Source organism: Dreissena polymorpha, chromosome 8 (assembly GCF_020536995.1).
Source record: "Dreissena polymorpha isolate Duluth1 chromosome 8, UMN_Dpol_1.0, whole genome shotgun sequence".
NCBI classification, from domain to species: Eukaryota; Metazoa; Mollusca; class Bivalvia; order Myida; family Dreissenidae; genus Dreissena; species Dreissena polymorpha.
Window position 1 is genome coordinate 13437178 of NC_068362.1, and position 13633 is coordinate 13450810.

The window sequence follows — 13633 nt, forward strand, 5'->3', positions numbered from 1 at the left end:
ATATTTAAAACCGACACAAGTGAACTCGTCAATATAGCGGCAATAATTCGAACCGCCCGCTAAAATGCTCACGTATTTTATTTCAAACCGACGGAAACCGTCAAGATGGCCGCCAAACCGCCAACATTCTTACTCATACGAAACCGCTAAAAACCGACGGAAGTGAAACCGTCAAGATGGCGTCAAACCGCCAACATTCTTACTCATCATATATCAAACCGCCAAAAACCGACGGTTGTAAACCGCCAAGAAGACCGCCAAACCTATCAACCAATCAGAAGGCCGATCTCACTCCATTACAACCAATCAGAACGTTGGAACGTCCAAGATGGCGGTATAAACCGTCCAAGATGGCCGCGAAAGCCCTACTTTCCTACTACTACCATTCTTCATGGATATTAGACATTATTTATTGTGAAGATATAATTGATGATGTTTTGACAACGGAACGTGGCTGCTATTCATTATTTAATTTGTACCAGAAGAAAGATTGACACGTTACCGTAGAGTTGTTGATTTTCATTAATTTAATTAGTATTGTTGAATTGCTAGGGCGTAAGCATTTAGTTTTTTCCCAATAACATGACATTACAAGCAGCGGTGATAAATTGTATGTTTCCATGTTAAACATTGCATTTTCACAAAATTTTTACTTAGGTTGTCTCTCTTGCTGATATTAGTATAGGTCGTTCACTAGTGTAGAAACTTGAATGAAGCAGTGTGATAAATATCTATTTCCGAACTCACATGAGATCGGGGTAAGTATGATGTTCGTTGCCAAGCACAATGTGCGGGAACAAAAACTGTCACATGACCACAAATGCGAACGACCACGGCTATTTTTCGGATAAAACGTCAATCGAAGGTATGTTTTCTTACGTTTTCTCCGTTTTAGCAGAACACATGTTACAATGCCTTGGTGCACCGTACTCAGTGCGAATTCTACTTTTCATTGATGTATTGCTCATTTTTTTAGGTATAATACTTTTTGAGAACATTCAATGACAAATATCGAACTTGACGATGTAGACGACCACACATATTGTTTCTGTGTCCGTTTCTCTTTTAAAAGACCAAGTTGTCAATGTTTAACTGTACTAATAAGACCAACAGAACAGTTTCGAAATCTAAATGGTTTAAAAAGGTTATAAACATTGTCTTAAGTATAATTATAAAGGGAAAATAAATGTGCGAACGACCACACTTGAAAACCATTTGCGAACGACCACACTTTGTATATAAATTTATGCGAACGACCACACTTAATTATTAAACACTCGTACGAATGCACGCAAGCGCGCGCGCACACACGCACACACACACACACACAAATATACATACATACACATGCAGATACCTACATACACATTCATATACACATGCAGATTCATGCATAAATATGCAGAAACATACATACAGATGTAGATACATACATGCACATGCAGATACATACATACACATGCAGGTACATACATACACATGCAGATACATACATACACATGCAGATACATGCATACACATGCAGATACATACATACATATGCAGATACATACATACACATGCAGATACATACATACACATGCAGATACATGCATACACATGCAGATACATACATACACATGCAGATACAGCAATAAATATGCAGATACATACATACACATGCAGATACATACATACACATGCAGATACATACATACACTTACAGATACATACATACACATGCAGATACATACATACACATGCAGATACACGCATACACATGCAGATACTTACATACACGTGCATATACATACACACGCAGATACATACATAAACATGCAGATACATGCCTAAATATGCAGATACATACATACACATGCATATACACATGCAGATTCATCCATAAATATGCAGATACATACATACACATGCAGATACACGCATACACATGCAGATACATACATACACGTGCATATACATACACACGCAGATACATACATAAACATGCAGATACATGCCTAAATATGCAGATACATACATAAACATGCAGATACATACACACATACACATGCAGATGCATACATACACATGCAGATACATACATTAACATGCAGATATATAAATACACATGCAGATACATACTTAAACATGCAGATACATACATACACATGCAGATACACACACACACGCGCGCGCACACACACACATGCTAACAATAACAGATACATACATACACATGCAGATACATACATACACTTACAGATACATACATACACATGCAGATACATACATACACATGCAGATACACGCATACACATGCAGATACTTACATACACGTGCATATACATACACACGCAGATACATACATAAACATGCAGATACATGCCTAAATATGCAGATACATACATACACATGCATATACACATGCAGATTCATCCATAAATATGCAGATACATACATACACATGCAGATACACGCATACACATGCAGATACATACATACACGTGCATATACATACACACGCAGATACATACATAAACATGCAGATACATGCCTAAATATGCAGATACATACATAAACATGCAGATACATACACACATACACATGCAGATGCATACATACACATGCAGATACATACATTAACATGCAGATATATAAATACACATGCAGATACATACTTAAACATGCAGATACATACATACACATGCAGATACACACACACACGCGCGCGCACACACACACATGCTAACAATAACAATAACTTTTAAATTTGATCTTTTTCAGTATTTTAACAAGATGCGACGAAAAACAAAGCTTAACTTACATAGAGTCAAATCCAGAAGATCGAAATGTGGTTATGCTGACATGACGCGAGAACTGCTTCAACTTGTCGCGAAAGATGATGTAAACGCTCGGAAAACTTTGTTGCCACAAAAGAAATTCATCAACACCAAGATCTCGAACAAATCAGCACACCTATGCATGACGCCTTCGCGAACCAACAAACGCAAACTGACACCGTTGAAATCTCCTATTAAGACTCCTTTCAAATCTCCCATTTACAAAGCAAGAGCAATCGGTAAGAGATGTCCATCGTCTTTGTCTTGATGTACGATGTCGAATGTATCAACAAGTCCAACAAGAGACTTTTTCTTAAGTGGTATCCGCTTTTTTAAAAGCATTAAGCGTTGACTTATCTGATAAAGAAGCACTTAACATAATTCTTTATTTTGCTCAAGCTCAACGAAGGGGACGGTGGAAATAGATTCCCTAAATATAAGCTTATGCGTTCAAAAATCTTCATAATAGGCCCGCCGTTTTTCAATTAATTTTTCTTTAGAACCTTTGTATACTTTAGTATAATTTAGTATATAGTCATAGAATATTCATGCATATAACAATATATTTTTTATTATAGACCATTTATATACCGTACGGGACGATCGCATAAATATCATCTGCTGGAGAAGTCTAAGGATTTATCATCAGAGTGTGACCAGAACTGTGCGGCATGCGTCTCTAGATTCAGAGCAGTCGTTACTGATATTACGATCAAGTAAGTTAGTTGGACTTACTGTAGGCTATGAAAACAAACTTCGTTTTGTTTATCCCGCTAGTACATATATGGCTTTATATGCTCAATTCCGATCGTTATGACAAAACAAATATCAATTGGAAACCACGTGCATTGTTTAACTTTGAAATAGGCTAGCAATGTTTAAAGTTTGAAAAATATTTTTAAGTTACAAATACTTAAATACGAACCATATAAATTTGTTTCAATATATTTTATCATCATATTTGCGCTAACTGATGTTTAAAATAATAAAGCTCAATATGGTATTCAATCTTACAGAGACCATTTCTTTGATCATCGAAAAGGGAGTAAGAAGAAAGGCGGGACCGTTGATATGGACAGAAACTCTATACAAAAAGGCGCCCTTGGTGTTAGGTGGGAAAAAGCTAGAAAAAATGATTCCAAAATGCTGGTTACTTCTAAAATGGGCTTAACAGACTTCATCTAACTTTCATTGTGTTCTGTGTACTATATTAAAACAGCAAAATGATGAATTCGAATGTAAATAATATAGATTATATACCAGCAACATGTAATGACATATTCATTTAAAGGTAAATATATGTACTTATGCGAACATTTACCAACTGAATGTGCATGTGTTTCTCCATATTGTATACGTATCCCATGCGTAAGTGGCGTATGTGGATACGCAACTTATTGTTTAACTTGTTATACGTGTTAATATATGCATATTAAATTTCATAAATGAGGTGGAAGTCTTATGAAATATGCAGTTATTTACAATGGTGTTGAATGGTGAAACGAGTGAAAATTTATATTTGTATCCTTTCTATCACAAAACTGAACATTCATTTTATTTACCACAAACATTTTTTTCTGATTAACAATTTATTATAAAAAATAATCAAAGACAAAGATCACAGTGCGGATATTTGCAAACATAAAACTGTCAGTCTAAAATGTATACTTATGTTTTCCTGAACACATTATCACAGAACATAAAAATAATAGCACTGAGTGTAAATAGTCATAAATCATCACATTCATGACTTCGCCATATGGAACATCAAGTATGCATTTATATAATACAAAAGCAAACCATCAATCAAATTGTGTTGAAACTTTTGACTAGAATTGTTTATATAATATCTGTATTAATCAGGTTTCTGTATCGTGTGACTCATTTATACTTCAAATGAGCATAACAAATTGTATAAACTATTTTAATTAATCTACAACATCGTTATCGTTAACGCATAAAAAAACATTTACAAACGAAACATGAACTACAGAACAAGGTCTTTATAAATGATTTATCACAAGCACCAATTTATAACAAATACTATGTCACTAGAAAAACAGCAAACAACTCGTAAATGAAGATGAAAAATACCCACGAAATGGCTTCTTTCAAGCAGGTGAAAAAATAATGTTGATGCCAAAATTGTGTTCCGAGTACACATTGATCACACACAAAGATTAGATTTTAGACGTAGATATTCGAATTTAGTCGCCTAGTTTCATGGAGCATTACTCTGAATAAATGGACATATCGACGGTTACCCCTCTATAAATACATATATAAAATACAATGATTGTAAGGTATGTACCACAAAAAGCAATACTATGTTGATTGAATCGTTAAAAAATATAACAGCTAAAATATTGATTAACCAACACGTCCTCTGTTTGATTAAAACTCACACTTATGGAATCCGATTGCATCACATCAAAGTATATTTACAAGTCCGGTATCTACCGGCTTGGAGGTATTGCCATGTACATTATATTACTATAAGCTACTACAATGTTGCCGCAGTCGCTAAAATATCCATTGAAAACTATGTATAATTATTGAAATATATATGCTACTAAGTGACTATCAACAAGATATCTACGTTTTAAGCAATAATTTTAATATTTTTTAAAACTGTATAAGCCGAAAATTTGTCCCTATAAAATAGTGTTGCATCCACAAAAATTACGTCTTGTACTTATACAAAGTATGAACAACAGAACTATGAAGTTTCAGTTTGATGCACATAATTGTTTGTTGTTAAGTTCGCATGTACAATGATGCAGGTATCGTGAACAAGGTAAAACAAGAGAATTTACCTAAGTGAGAGGGGACAACTCTGCAATAAATAGCATGACATACACCAAAACGAAGTATTGTATATATTATAAAACTCATTTAAAAAGTTTCATTTTAATACACAACAAACTCCAATATACCACACAAACTGTGTTTGGACGGGTAAAAGGACCATGTATAAAATGTATGTAACTACACATAATCACTTCACGGACAGCACAATACAAATGCATGACTGGCGAACTGTTCACTTGGCGTCGCTTAATTACTGCTGTGTACTTTCATGTGACGAGACAGGCTACTTCGATGCCGGAATACTTTGTCACACTTCAAGCATTTCAAGTTATGTTCTTCGTTGTGCATATCTATGTGTGCCTTTAAATTGGAATTCTCAGCAAAACGTACGCCACATTTATCACACGCAATTGTCTGCCCATTTTCCCGCCGCATGTGCTTCTGCAGGTCAGCATTTGTAGGAAATGACTTACTGCACTTGGTACACACGAATGCCTTCTCTTCGCCATGTACATGGCATCTACAATTATAATTATCAGTAAATTTTAATAGCGTTTAATTATATAAGAACCTTCTCAATTTTCTTATTTTAGTCAAAATATTTTATAATGGGTCAATAAGTATTAATCATATGGTGTAAAGCCCAGGTCTCACTATTGCCGGTGTAGCACCGCTTAATCCCGGTTTGATAGAGCCGGTCGGCCGGCGACTTCCGGGATGATCGATGGTTATGTTTTAGCGCGGTAACATATTCCCGGTTTACATCCTGGCAGAGTCCCGGTCGGCCCCGGTAGAGCTACGGTTTATCCCGGTCAGTTCCGGTCGTAGCCGGGGGAGTCCCGGTCGTAGTCGGTAGCGTCCCGGTGAAAGCCGGTGGCGTCCCGGCAGAGCTCCGGTGACATGCCGGTGGAGATACGGTGCTGCCCCGGTTGTTCCCGGTGCAGCGCCGGTTGTTCCCGGTACGTCCCGGTGACTCCCGGTTCATGCTGGAGGCAATAACCGTAACTCTGCCGTGATTAACCGGCTACAACCGGGGCTCCACCGGCACGAACCGTAGCTCTACCGGCATTAATTGGTGAAACATAGCTACACCGGGACTCTGCCGGCATTCATCGGGGCTATACCGGCGTCAGACCGGGACGTTGCCGTAGTTCTGCCGGGGTCAAAAGCATCTCAGATAAACCCCGGTTCGTGCCGGTGGAGCTACGGTGCTGCCCCGGTTGTTCCCGGTGCCGCGCCGGTTGTTTCCGGTACGGCCCGGTGACTCCCGGTTCATCCCGGAGGTATTAAACATTTTAATAGTTTGCCGGTGGAGCCCCGGTTGTACCCGGTTCATCCCGGACATTCCTGGTGGAGCCCCGGTTCATACCGGTAGACCCCGGATCACGCATCGGGGCTCCACCGGCATCGCAAAATGTGTTAGTGAGACTGGGCCTTAAACTATCAGTACTTCAAGCTGTTTATTAAGCCCATGTTGATCCCATTACAAACATAAGCAAGTAAGACTTTTTGCATGTGACATGATACACTAGTTATGAAATACAATAGTTTTGATAGGTTAAGCACCCATCTTTGCTGTGTCGATTTTGTACCTCTTATTTGTAAAATTTCATCAGGGTTAAATAGAAATTAAAAAGAAGAAATTAACAGCATATTTTTGTATTAATTACACTTTCTGACAAACATAATTCAATATATGATTAACACAATTATTGAACCTGTGCCTGTTCAGATTCGTCTTGCTGAAGAACACTTTATCGCAGCATGTATATCCCTTCCCAGTCCCTGTGTGACTAATCTCATGCTGGCGCAGAGACGACTTGCTTTTAAGTACGTTGCCACAATAGCGGCATATATGTGGGTCTGAGCGATCCATCTGAAATATACATTTTATTGCATGCATACATGTGTCAAGAATACAGTGTGTGGTCGTTCGCCTATAACTCGGGTGTGGTCGTTCGCCAATTTCAAAACAAATGTCGTCGGTCGTTCTAAATAATAAAATATTAATATTGAGACTTATATTTGGTCGTATTTGAAATAAATACGCATAATGACAGTAATAAAACCTTCATTTGTAATCGCTTTAACAACAAACACAGGTATTAGTAAAAATGTGTGGTCGTCTACATCGTCAAGTTCGATATTTGTCATTGAATGTTCTCAAAAAGTATTATACCTAAACATATGAGCAATACATCAATGAAAAGTAGAATTCGCACTGAGTACGGTGCACCAAGGCATTGTAACATGTGTTCTGCTAAAACGGAGAAAACGTAAGAAAACATACCTTCGATTGACGTTTTATCCGAAAAATAGCCGTGGTCGTTCGCATCTGTGGTCATGTGACAGTTTTTGTTCCCGCACATTGAATAACGCATCTCAAAAAAATTGTATGATTGGTGCTGTAATTAAAAAATATTAACACTGCCGAGGCATATTTGAAAACGTCAAAGAATACTTTGAATTATTAAAATTTTATTGAAGAACTGATATTTCTGTCCGTAGATATGCAGACGCCAAATTGACCAACTGACGAATGTAAATACCAGTCTTAAATGTTTGCAAAAGTCTTGTAGCAGTTAAGCCGCGATTTTGTTGATACAATTATGTACATGTAATTTAAAGAGCAAAAACTAGGTTATATCGGATATTGCTTGAAAAATCATAAACAGTAATTGAATCTAAAGGTGCATGAATCATATGAGATAGAAAAATATAATACATCCGGAGATGATTTACATAAGTAGGATTCACTAGATCAAGATTAAGAGCGACTTCGTAAATATGTTTAACTAATAGAACATTTGTAACTGCAGTTAATCTGATTACTTAAGAACAAACTTTGAGTCCATGATTAATGGAGGTAATGTTTTATAGATTAAGGTATTACTCGATGTGATTGTAAGAAATAAGGACATAATGATTTATCACGTTCAAGTGAATCCTAGAAATCAGTTATATAGCGTGTATTAACAGATTCTTGCGCATGTCAATCTGCATTAAAACAATGAGCACTTAATAAGTAATCAAAATATTATATCTCTTCAATTTCAATTAAATATACCATAAAACTGCATGATATGCAGATAATAAAAAGACAAGTTCGCTATAATCTACATGAATTATTAGAGTGTTTTTTTAAATTGTCATAAATGTAAATATTCGTATTTTACCACAAAGGATTTCATAAAGTCTCTGATTACACCGTCGCCAATGCACATGAATAAACTGCTCTGAATGGACATAGCTTGGGACCGTTTAAAATTGTTTCGTTTGTAAAACCGATATGTGAGAAGTAGTATATAAATGTTAGAAAAAATATTATCAACATCTATTAGTCCTACCATCTATCGCGTAATCATTAAATAGCCGTTCAATTTCAAGCGTAATTACATAATATAGTTTTGTATTGGAAATTGTATAATTGTCATGAAATTTGTTTGTAAAAATATTAAAGGAAACCAAACAAAACCCACGTGTGTATAATATGCTAGCTACTCGACTACAACAACAACCCGGTTCAACACATGCCTACAGACACATGCGCCGCAAGCGAGATTAAACCAGAGTCGCCCAGCTGAGACCCTGTTATACAAACTACCGCGCTTACCGAACCGCCGTTTTAGTGGACCTTGTCGCTGGATATACTTTGAAATTAAATCCGAGGTCCGTCTTACTGGTTACAGCCAGTTTTGGTAACAGCAACATGATAGAACTAAACAATATACCGACGAGACTCAGCGTCAACCCTAATTCACTCTGTTGATTTGGTTCGCGTTACAAACTGTCATTTCTATGGCGTGCTTGTGCCTAATGCGGTGGCAGCATTTTTGTTGACGGTAGTCTAAGTAGTCGTACAAAAGAACATACTCCATGTTTCCGTTCAATGTGCATTACCTTTATTCTAAGCCATCGGTGTTTCTTCTAAGTTAACACTCCGTTCCTAATGCGTCGTAAGCCCGATCAGACAAAATATGTAAAGTAAACGTTTCCACTAATATCTAAAAAAAATATTGTGCGTATATATAGGTTGGCCAAGCTTTATTTCGTTAAATGACCCGATGGCTCATTCCTTTACGTTGTGTAGTGGTCAAAGTGCCTCGACCATAGGGAGAGCTATGCCATCGAGAGTCTAAACTCAGACAGGGCTTCCCAATCTGAAAAAGTTAAAGTATTGAGGTTAGACAATTATTAGCCACCCCTCCTTGATGCTTAGCGTTAGAGAAGGATAGTTCGGGCAGAACAAAACCAGGGCGAAAGACTCTCTAAAGCCCAGGCTGGCAAGTTTCCTGCGACAAAGAAAAGTCGAAAAATTAACCACTGCTTAAGACAGATAAAATGGGTAAAAGTGCGCAAAATGATGGTGGAGCGCATTTCTATCCAATTATGGACAGCAATTGATCTTTGTGTGATGGTGTTCTGGTTATGTCTGACCCCATGCCTCAAGGGTGTCCAACTAAAGCTACCGGATGTCATAATGTTCCGTTTAAACGGCATCAGAGGTCAAATCTTGGTGAGGAAGACAAATGGAATCTCTTGCAGCATTGAGGACGTGCAGCGAAGAACCATCTTTGAGCAAAGAGCCGGAATGCCCATCTGACTAGAAAAAGATTATATGCGACTTATTACCTTTTTTAAAAAAGTTACGCTACATAACTCGTTCAAGTTTGTATCCCCTTTTTTGTCTGTAGTTTGTAAATGTTCATTAGTGATTATGATCTGAAGTAGCATACCGGTATGTGATCGAACACTTTAACTAGAATAACACAAACAATATTAGTGTGGGCACAACACATTGGGTCAGCTGGGGTCGTGAACTCATAGAATTTCTTTTCCCACCTCATGATAATCACTTGCCATAAATGAACGAAATACGCATACAACGCCGTTAAGAAGCATTCCTGTTAAGAAAGTAATTTCACTTTGATGAGATTCTTCTTGAAGTGATATTATGAATGTATTTATATATTATTTATATATATATGATAGCACAATGCCTGTTATTGTGTAATTGTGAAATTCTGTACTTATAAGGAAACTGATATGATTTGCAAAATAATATTCTCAGCATTTTACTATTATTTGCGTGAAAATGCATTGGCGCGGCAACGATGCTGTCATTGCGTAGTTTATTTAAACAGAAACTTATGTCAATTGGTGCGAAATTCTGTAGAACGAATTAATAAAATTAAGTTTGCTATTTTTACGACTACATTATGTATTGACAAACTAGCTGAATACAAGTGACATCACAGCGAGGGAATATTGCGTCTGAAAAACGAACGGAATGCTCCAGTCTTTAGCAAACACAATGGAAACTGTGGTAGGCCCTTTTAAACATAAATGGATGTTGTTTATTTTCAAATCATTTCATTATAAAATCGTACACAGTATGACAAGGTGATGATTCGTACCATGGTAAGTTCGATCCACTTTCACACTAACAGCCATATCTACTCAACTTCAGCAGTTCAGCGATTTTCCTCCTTCTTTATAAAGTACCGGTAAACGGTACTTTCCCAATCGAGCGAAAATACCCAAATTCCCAATCGGCATCTGAAAAAATCCCAATCGGCGTCCGAATTTTTTCTCAAAACGATCGAAAGTTTCGTAACAAAACCCAACTTTCGGCGAGCGAACAAAGAAAATCAAATAGTTGTGTGTAACCACGCACTCGATTAATATCGGGTTTTATTATTCAGCGTGTTCAATCAATAGAGTCGTTACTGTTTGCGGTTCTTTTGTCAGGCAGTTTGACTTCGGTTTGAAACCTTATCGTAGTTTGAAATGCCCTCCAGCACTGCCTCTGTGGAAAGGTTGTTCAGTCTAATGAACAATCTTTGCACGACCAATCGGAACCGTCTATCACAGGACACATTGACAGCTCTAATGATGCCAGCAACTGAGTGATGATCAAACATCAAAGATTGTTGAAATTTTCAAAAAAATGAAAGAGAGAGACATTGCTTTATAAGAGATTAAACAACTATTAATTGATTTTGTGTCGTCTATTTAATATTTTGTTATTTATATCAACTTTATTACTTTAAGTAATGGTCATTAAGGCATGCCTGCAAATGATTATTTTAATGGGTATGTTCAATTAAGTTTGAACTGTATGATGTATTCAATAAGACCCAAACTTCACGACGCGATTTTCCCAATTTAAGGATTTCACGACTCGATTTTTCCCAATTTTGAGGTTTTCACGACTCAATTTTTCCCAATTGGACCGGTACGGGTACTTTTCCCAATTGGACAAGGAAAATCGCTGCAGTTGTATATTTCATTGATTCCGTGCTGAGAATTGTCAACAAATTTTCTGTAATTCAGCTTTACTGTAATATGACAATAGGTGCTACCTAATTTACGGGCAAAAGCTGGGATATTTGATTACCATGCACTGTAATACATATATCCTCTTTTCCTATAACTTCGTGCAGCCCTATAAGATCGTGTACTTTTTTATGACGTAAACTTCTAAGCAACATTCGAACGCACGTACCCGAAAACTGTTCACTTTTGTAACGCGAAAATTTCCACAGCCGATAAGACAACAATCATAAGAAAAAAATAAATAAATATGATATAAATTGTCTGTTTTTCTGACCTCGTTCCAAAGAAATAGCCTAAACAATGTTTAAAATCTGCACATTTCCTTCACCAGACGGCTATGTTTGTCAATGTTTTGATCGTAAAATGTTGTAAGAGTAGTTTCCCTTGGAGGCCCGTCTAGAATTTGTATTTTGGACTCTGTACTTTGCATTACAATACGATTAAAGTATGCTGTATATGCGGAAAATTTTTCCCCCAAATGTTGACACGAGACCATACGTTAAGATCGTGTCCGGCCTATTGCGATAAAGGTTCTCACTGCGTCAATTTGGGATTTTGTCACAAAACAACTGTCATTAGAAGGGGTGACAGCCTTTTATGCCCCCATTGTGAATAGAATTTTATTAAGCTTTTTTCCATTAGTAAATACACTTTATCTAGACCTCTGAAAACAGTTATCACCGTTCATCTTTCGTTTTTATGAACCAGGGGTTTTTTTTAGAAAAAGGGGAAGACGCTGGGTAAAAGGGGAAAATCGAGCGCGAAAAAGACATATTTGGGGAAAAAATAAAAACTGTTCATTTCAATGTCTATAACTCGCCTACAGACTTCAGGTTTTTTTTTAGAAAAAGAGACATGTCTCTGACCTTTTTGTTCTTTAACACATGAACAAGTATGATATTAAAGTCAAAGTTGTAAATAAAGTTGCAGGGGTAGATCTAATAATGGGAAATGTTTTCAACTGGGGCCGGGGAACGATTTCAATATTGTGATTTCAATTTCATGATGAATGGGTTGACGATCTAGATCTGCTACAGTATTGGAAGGGAAAGGTGCGGCAGCTGCCGATTGTCTACTTTCACAATAATCCGACAGTATTAATCGATGTTGATTACATGTACCTCCGAATCCTGCTGGGTTTCAACGGTTTTTGATGATTCATTCTTAAAAAATGCGTCAACGCAAGTAATATTTTCCGAGTCCGAACGTTTTATTTTGTTCGTGTATGAACGCCAATTGTGAGACTTTTTCTGTTTTAACGTCTATACCCATCTTGGCTTTCACATAACCCGGATGAAAACTCGACTGGTTTCCGGTAATTAATTGACGAATCACCCTTCTCGCGCAAGACCGGAATCCAGTAAAATAGTCACATGATTAATACGATTAGTTGCCCGGTTTCCATGACGTAATTTAAGAGCTATATATAGAATCACTGGGATTCCCAGGTTTGAGTGTTCGTCGGGAGAGAGAGAGCGCGAGATCGTTGTACATGGTACAAATAGGATAAGTGTCGACTTCCCAAAAGAAAGAAAAAAACATTTCTTTGAGGGTAAAATATTATATTTTGGTGAAAAATTATATTTTTGGAGGGGAAATGGTAGTTTTAGGGGAAAAATTCTGGTTGGGGAAGACGCCGATTATCGGCGTCACTTTCTTAGTAA

The 13633-nt window shown here is 37.0% G+C and overlaps 2 protein-coding genes across 2 annotated transcripts; one reads left to right on the top strand and one right to left on the bottom strand.

The window, feature by feature from the left end:
- The first annotated feature begins 783 nt into the window (after positions 1–783).
- LOC127840331 (uncharacterized) lies at positions 784–3990 on the top strand. The gene is made up of 4 exons (XM_052368736.1): positions 784–865; positions 2764–3058; positions 3398–3535; positions 3836–3990. The coding sequence occupies exons 1-4, from the start codon at positions 821–823 to the stop codon at positions 3988–3990; spliced, it is 633 nt and encodes a 210-aa protein (XP_052224696.1). The 5' UTR covers positions 784–820.
- Positions 3991–5871: 1881 nt separating this feature from the next.
- Positions 5872–8007, bottom strand: LOC127840893 (zinc finger protein 528-like). The gene is made up of 3 exons (XM_052369353.1): positions 7921–8007; positions 7349–7506; positions 5872–6150 (listed from the first exon to the last, which is right to left on the bottom strand). The coding sequence occupies exons 1-3, from the start codon at positions 7963–7965 to the stop codon at positions 5877–5879; spliced, it is 477 nt and encodes a 158-aa protein (XP_052225313.1). The 5' UTR covers positions 7966–8007; the 3' UTR covers positions 5872–5876.
- Between the last annotated feature and the right edge of the window lie 5626 nt (positions 8008–13633).

Coding starts and splice junctions, on each gene's coding strand:
- LOC127840331 (XM_052368736.1), top strand. CDS start 821: ATGCGAACGACCACGGCTATTTTTCGGATAAAACGTCAATCGAAG. Junction 866..2,763: donor GGATAAAACGTCAATCGAAG/GTATGTTTTCTT, acceptor GATCTTTTTCAG/TATTTTAACAAGATGCGACG. Junction 3,536..3,835: donor GTTACTGATATTACGATCAA/GTAAGTTAGTTG, acceptor TCAATCTTACAG/AGACCATTTCTTTGATCATC.
- LOC127840893 (XM_052369353.1), bottom strand. CDS start 7,965: ATGCGAACGACCACGGCTATTTTTCGGATAAAACGTCAATCGAAG. Junction 7,507..7,920: donor GGATAAAACGTCAATCGAAG/GTATGTTTTCTT, acceptor TGTATATTTCAG/ATGGATCGCTCAGACCCACA. Junction 6,151..7,348: donor ACGAATCTGAACAGGCACAG/GTTCAATAATTG, acceptor TTATAATTGTAG/ATGCCATGTACATGGCGAAG.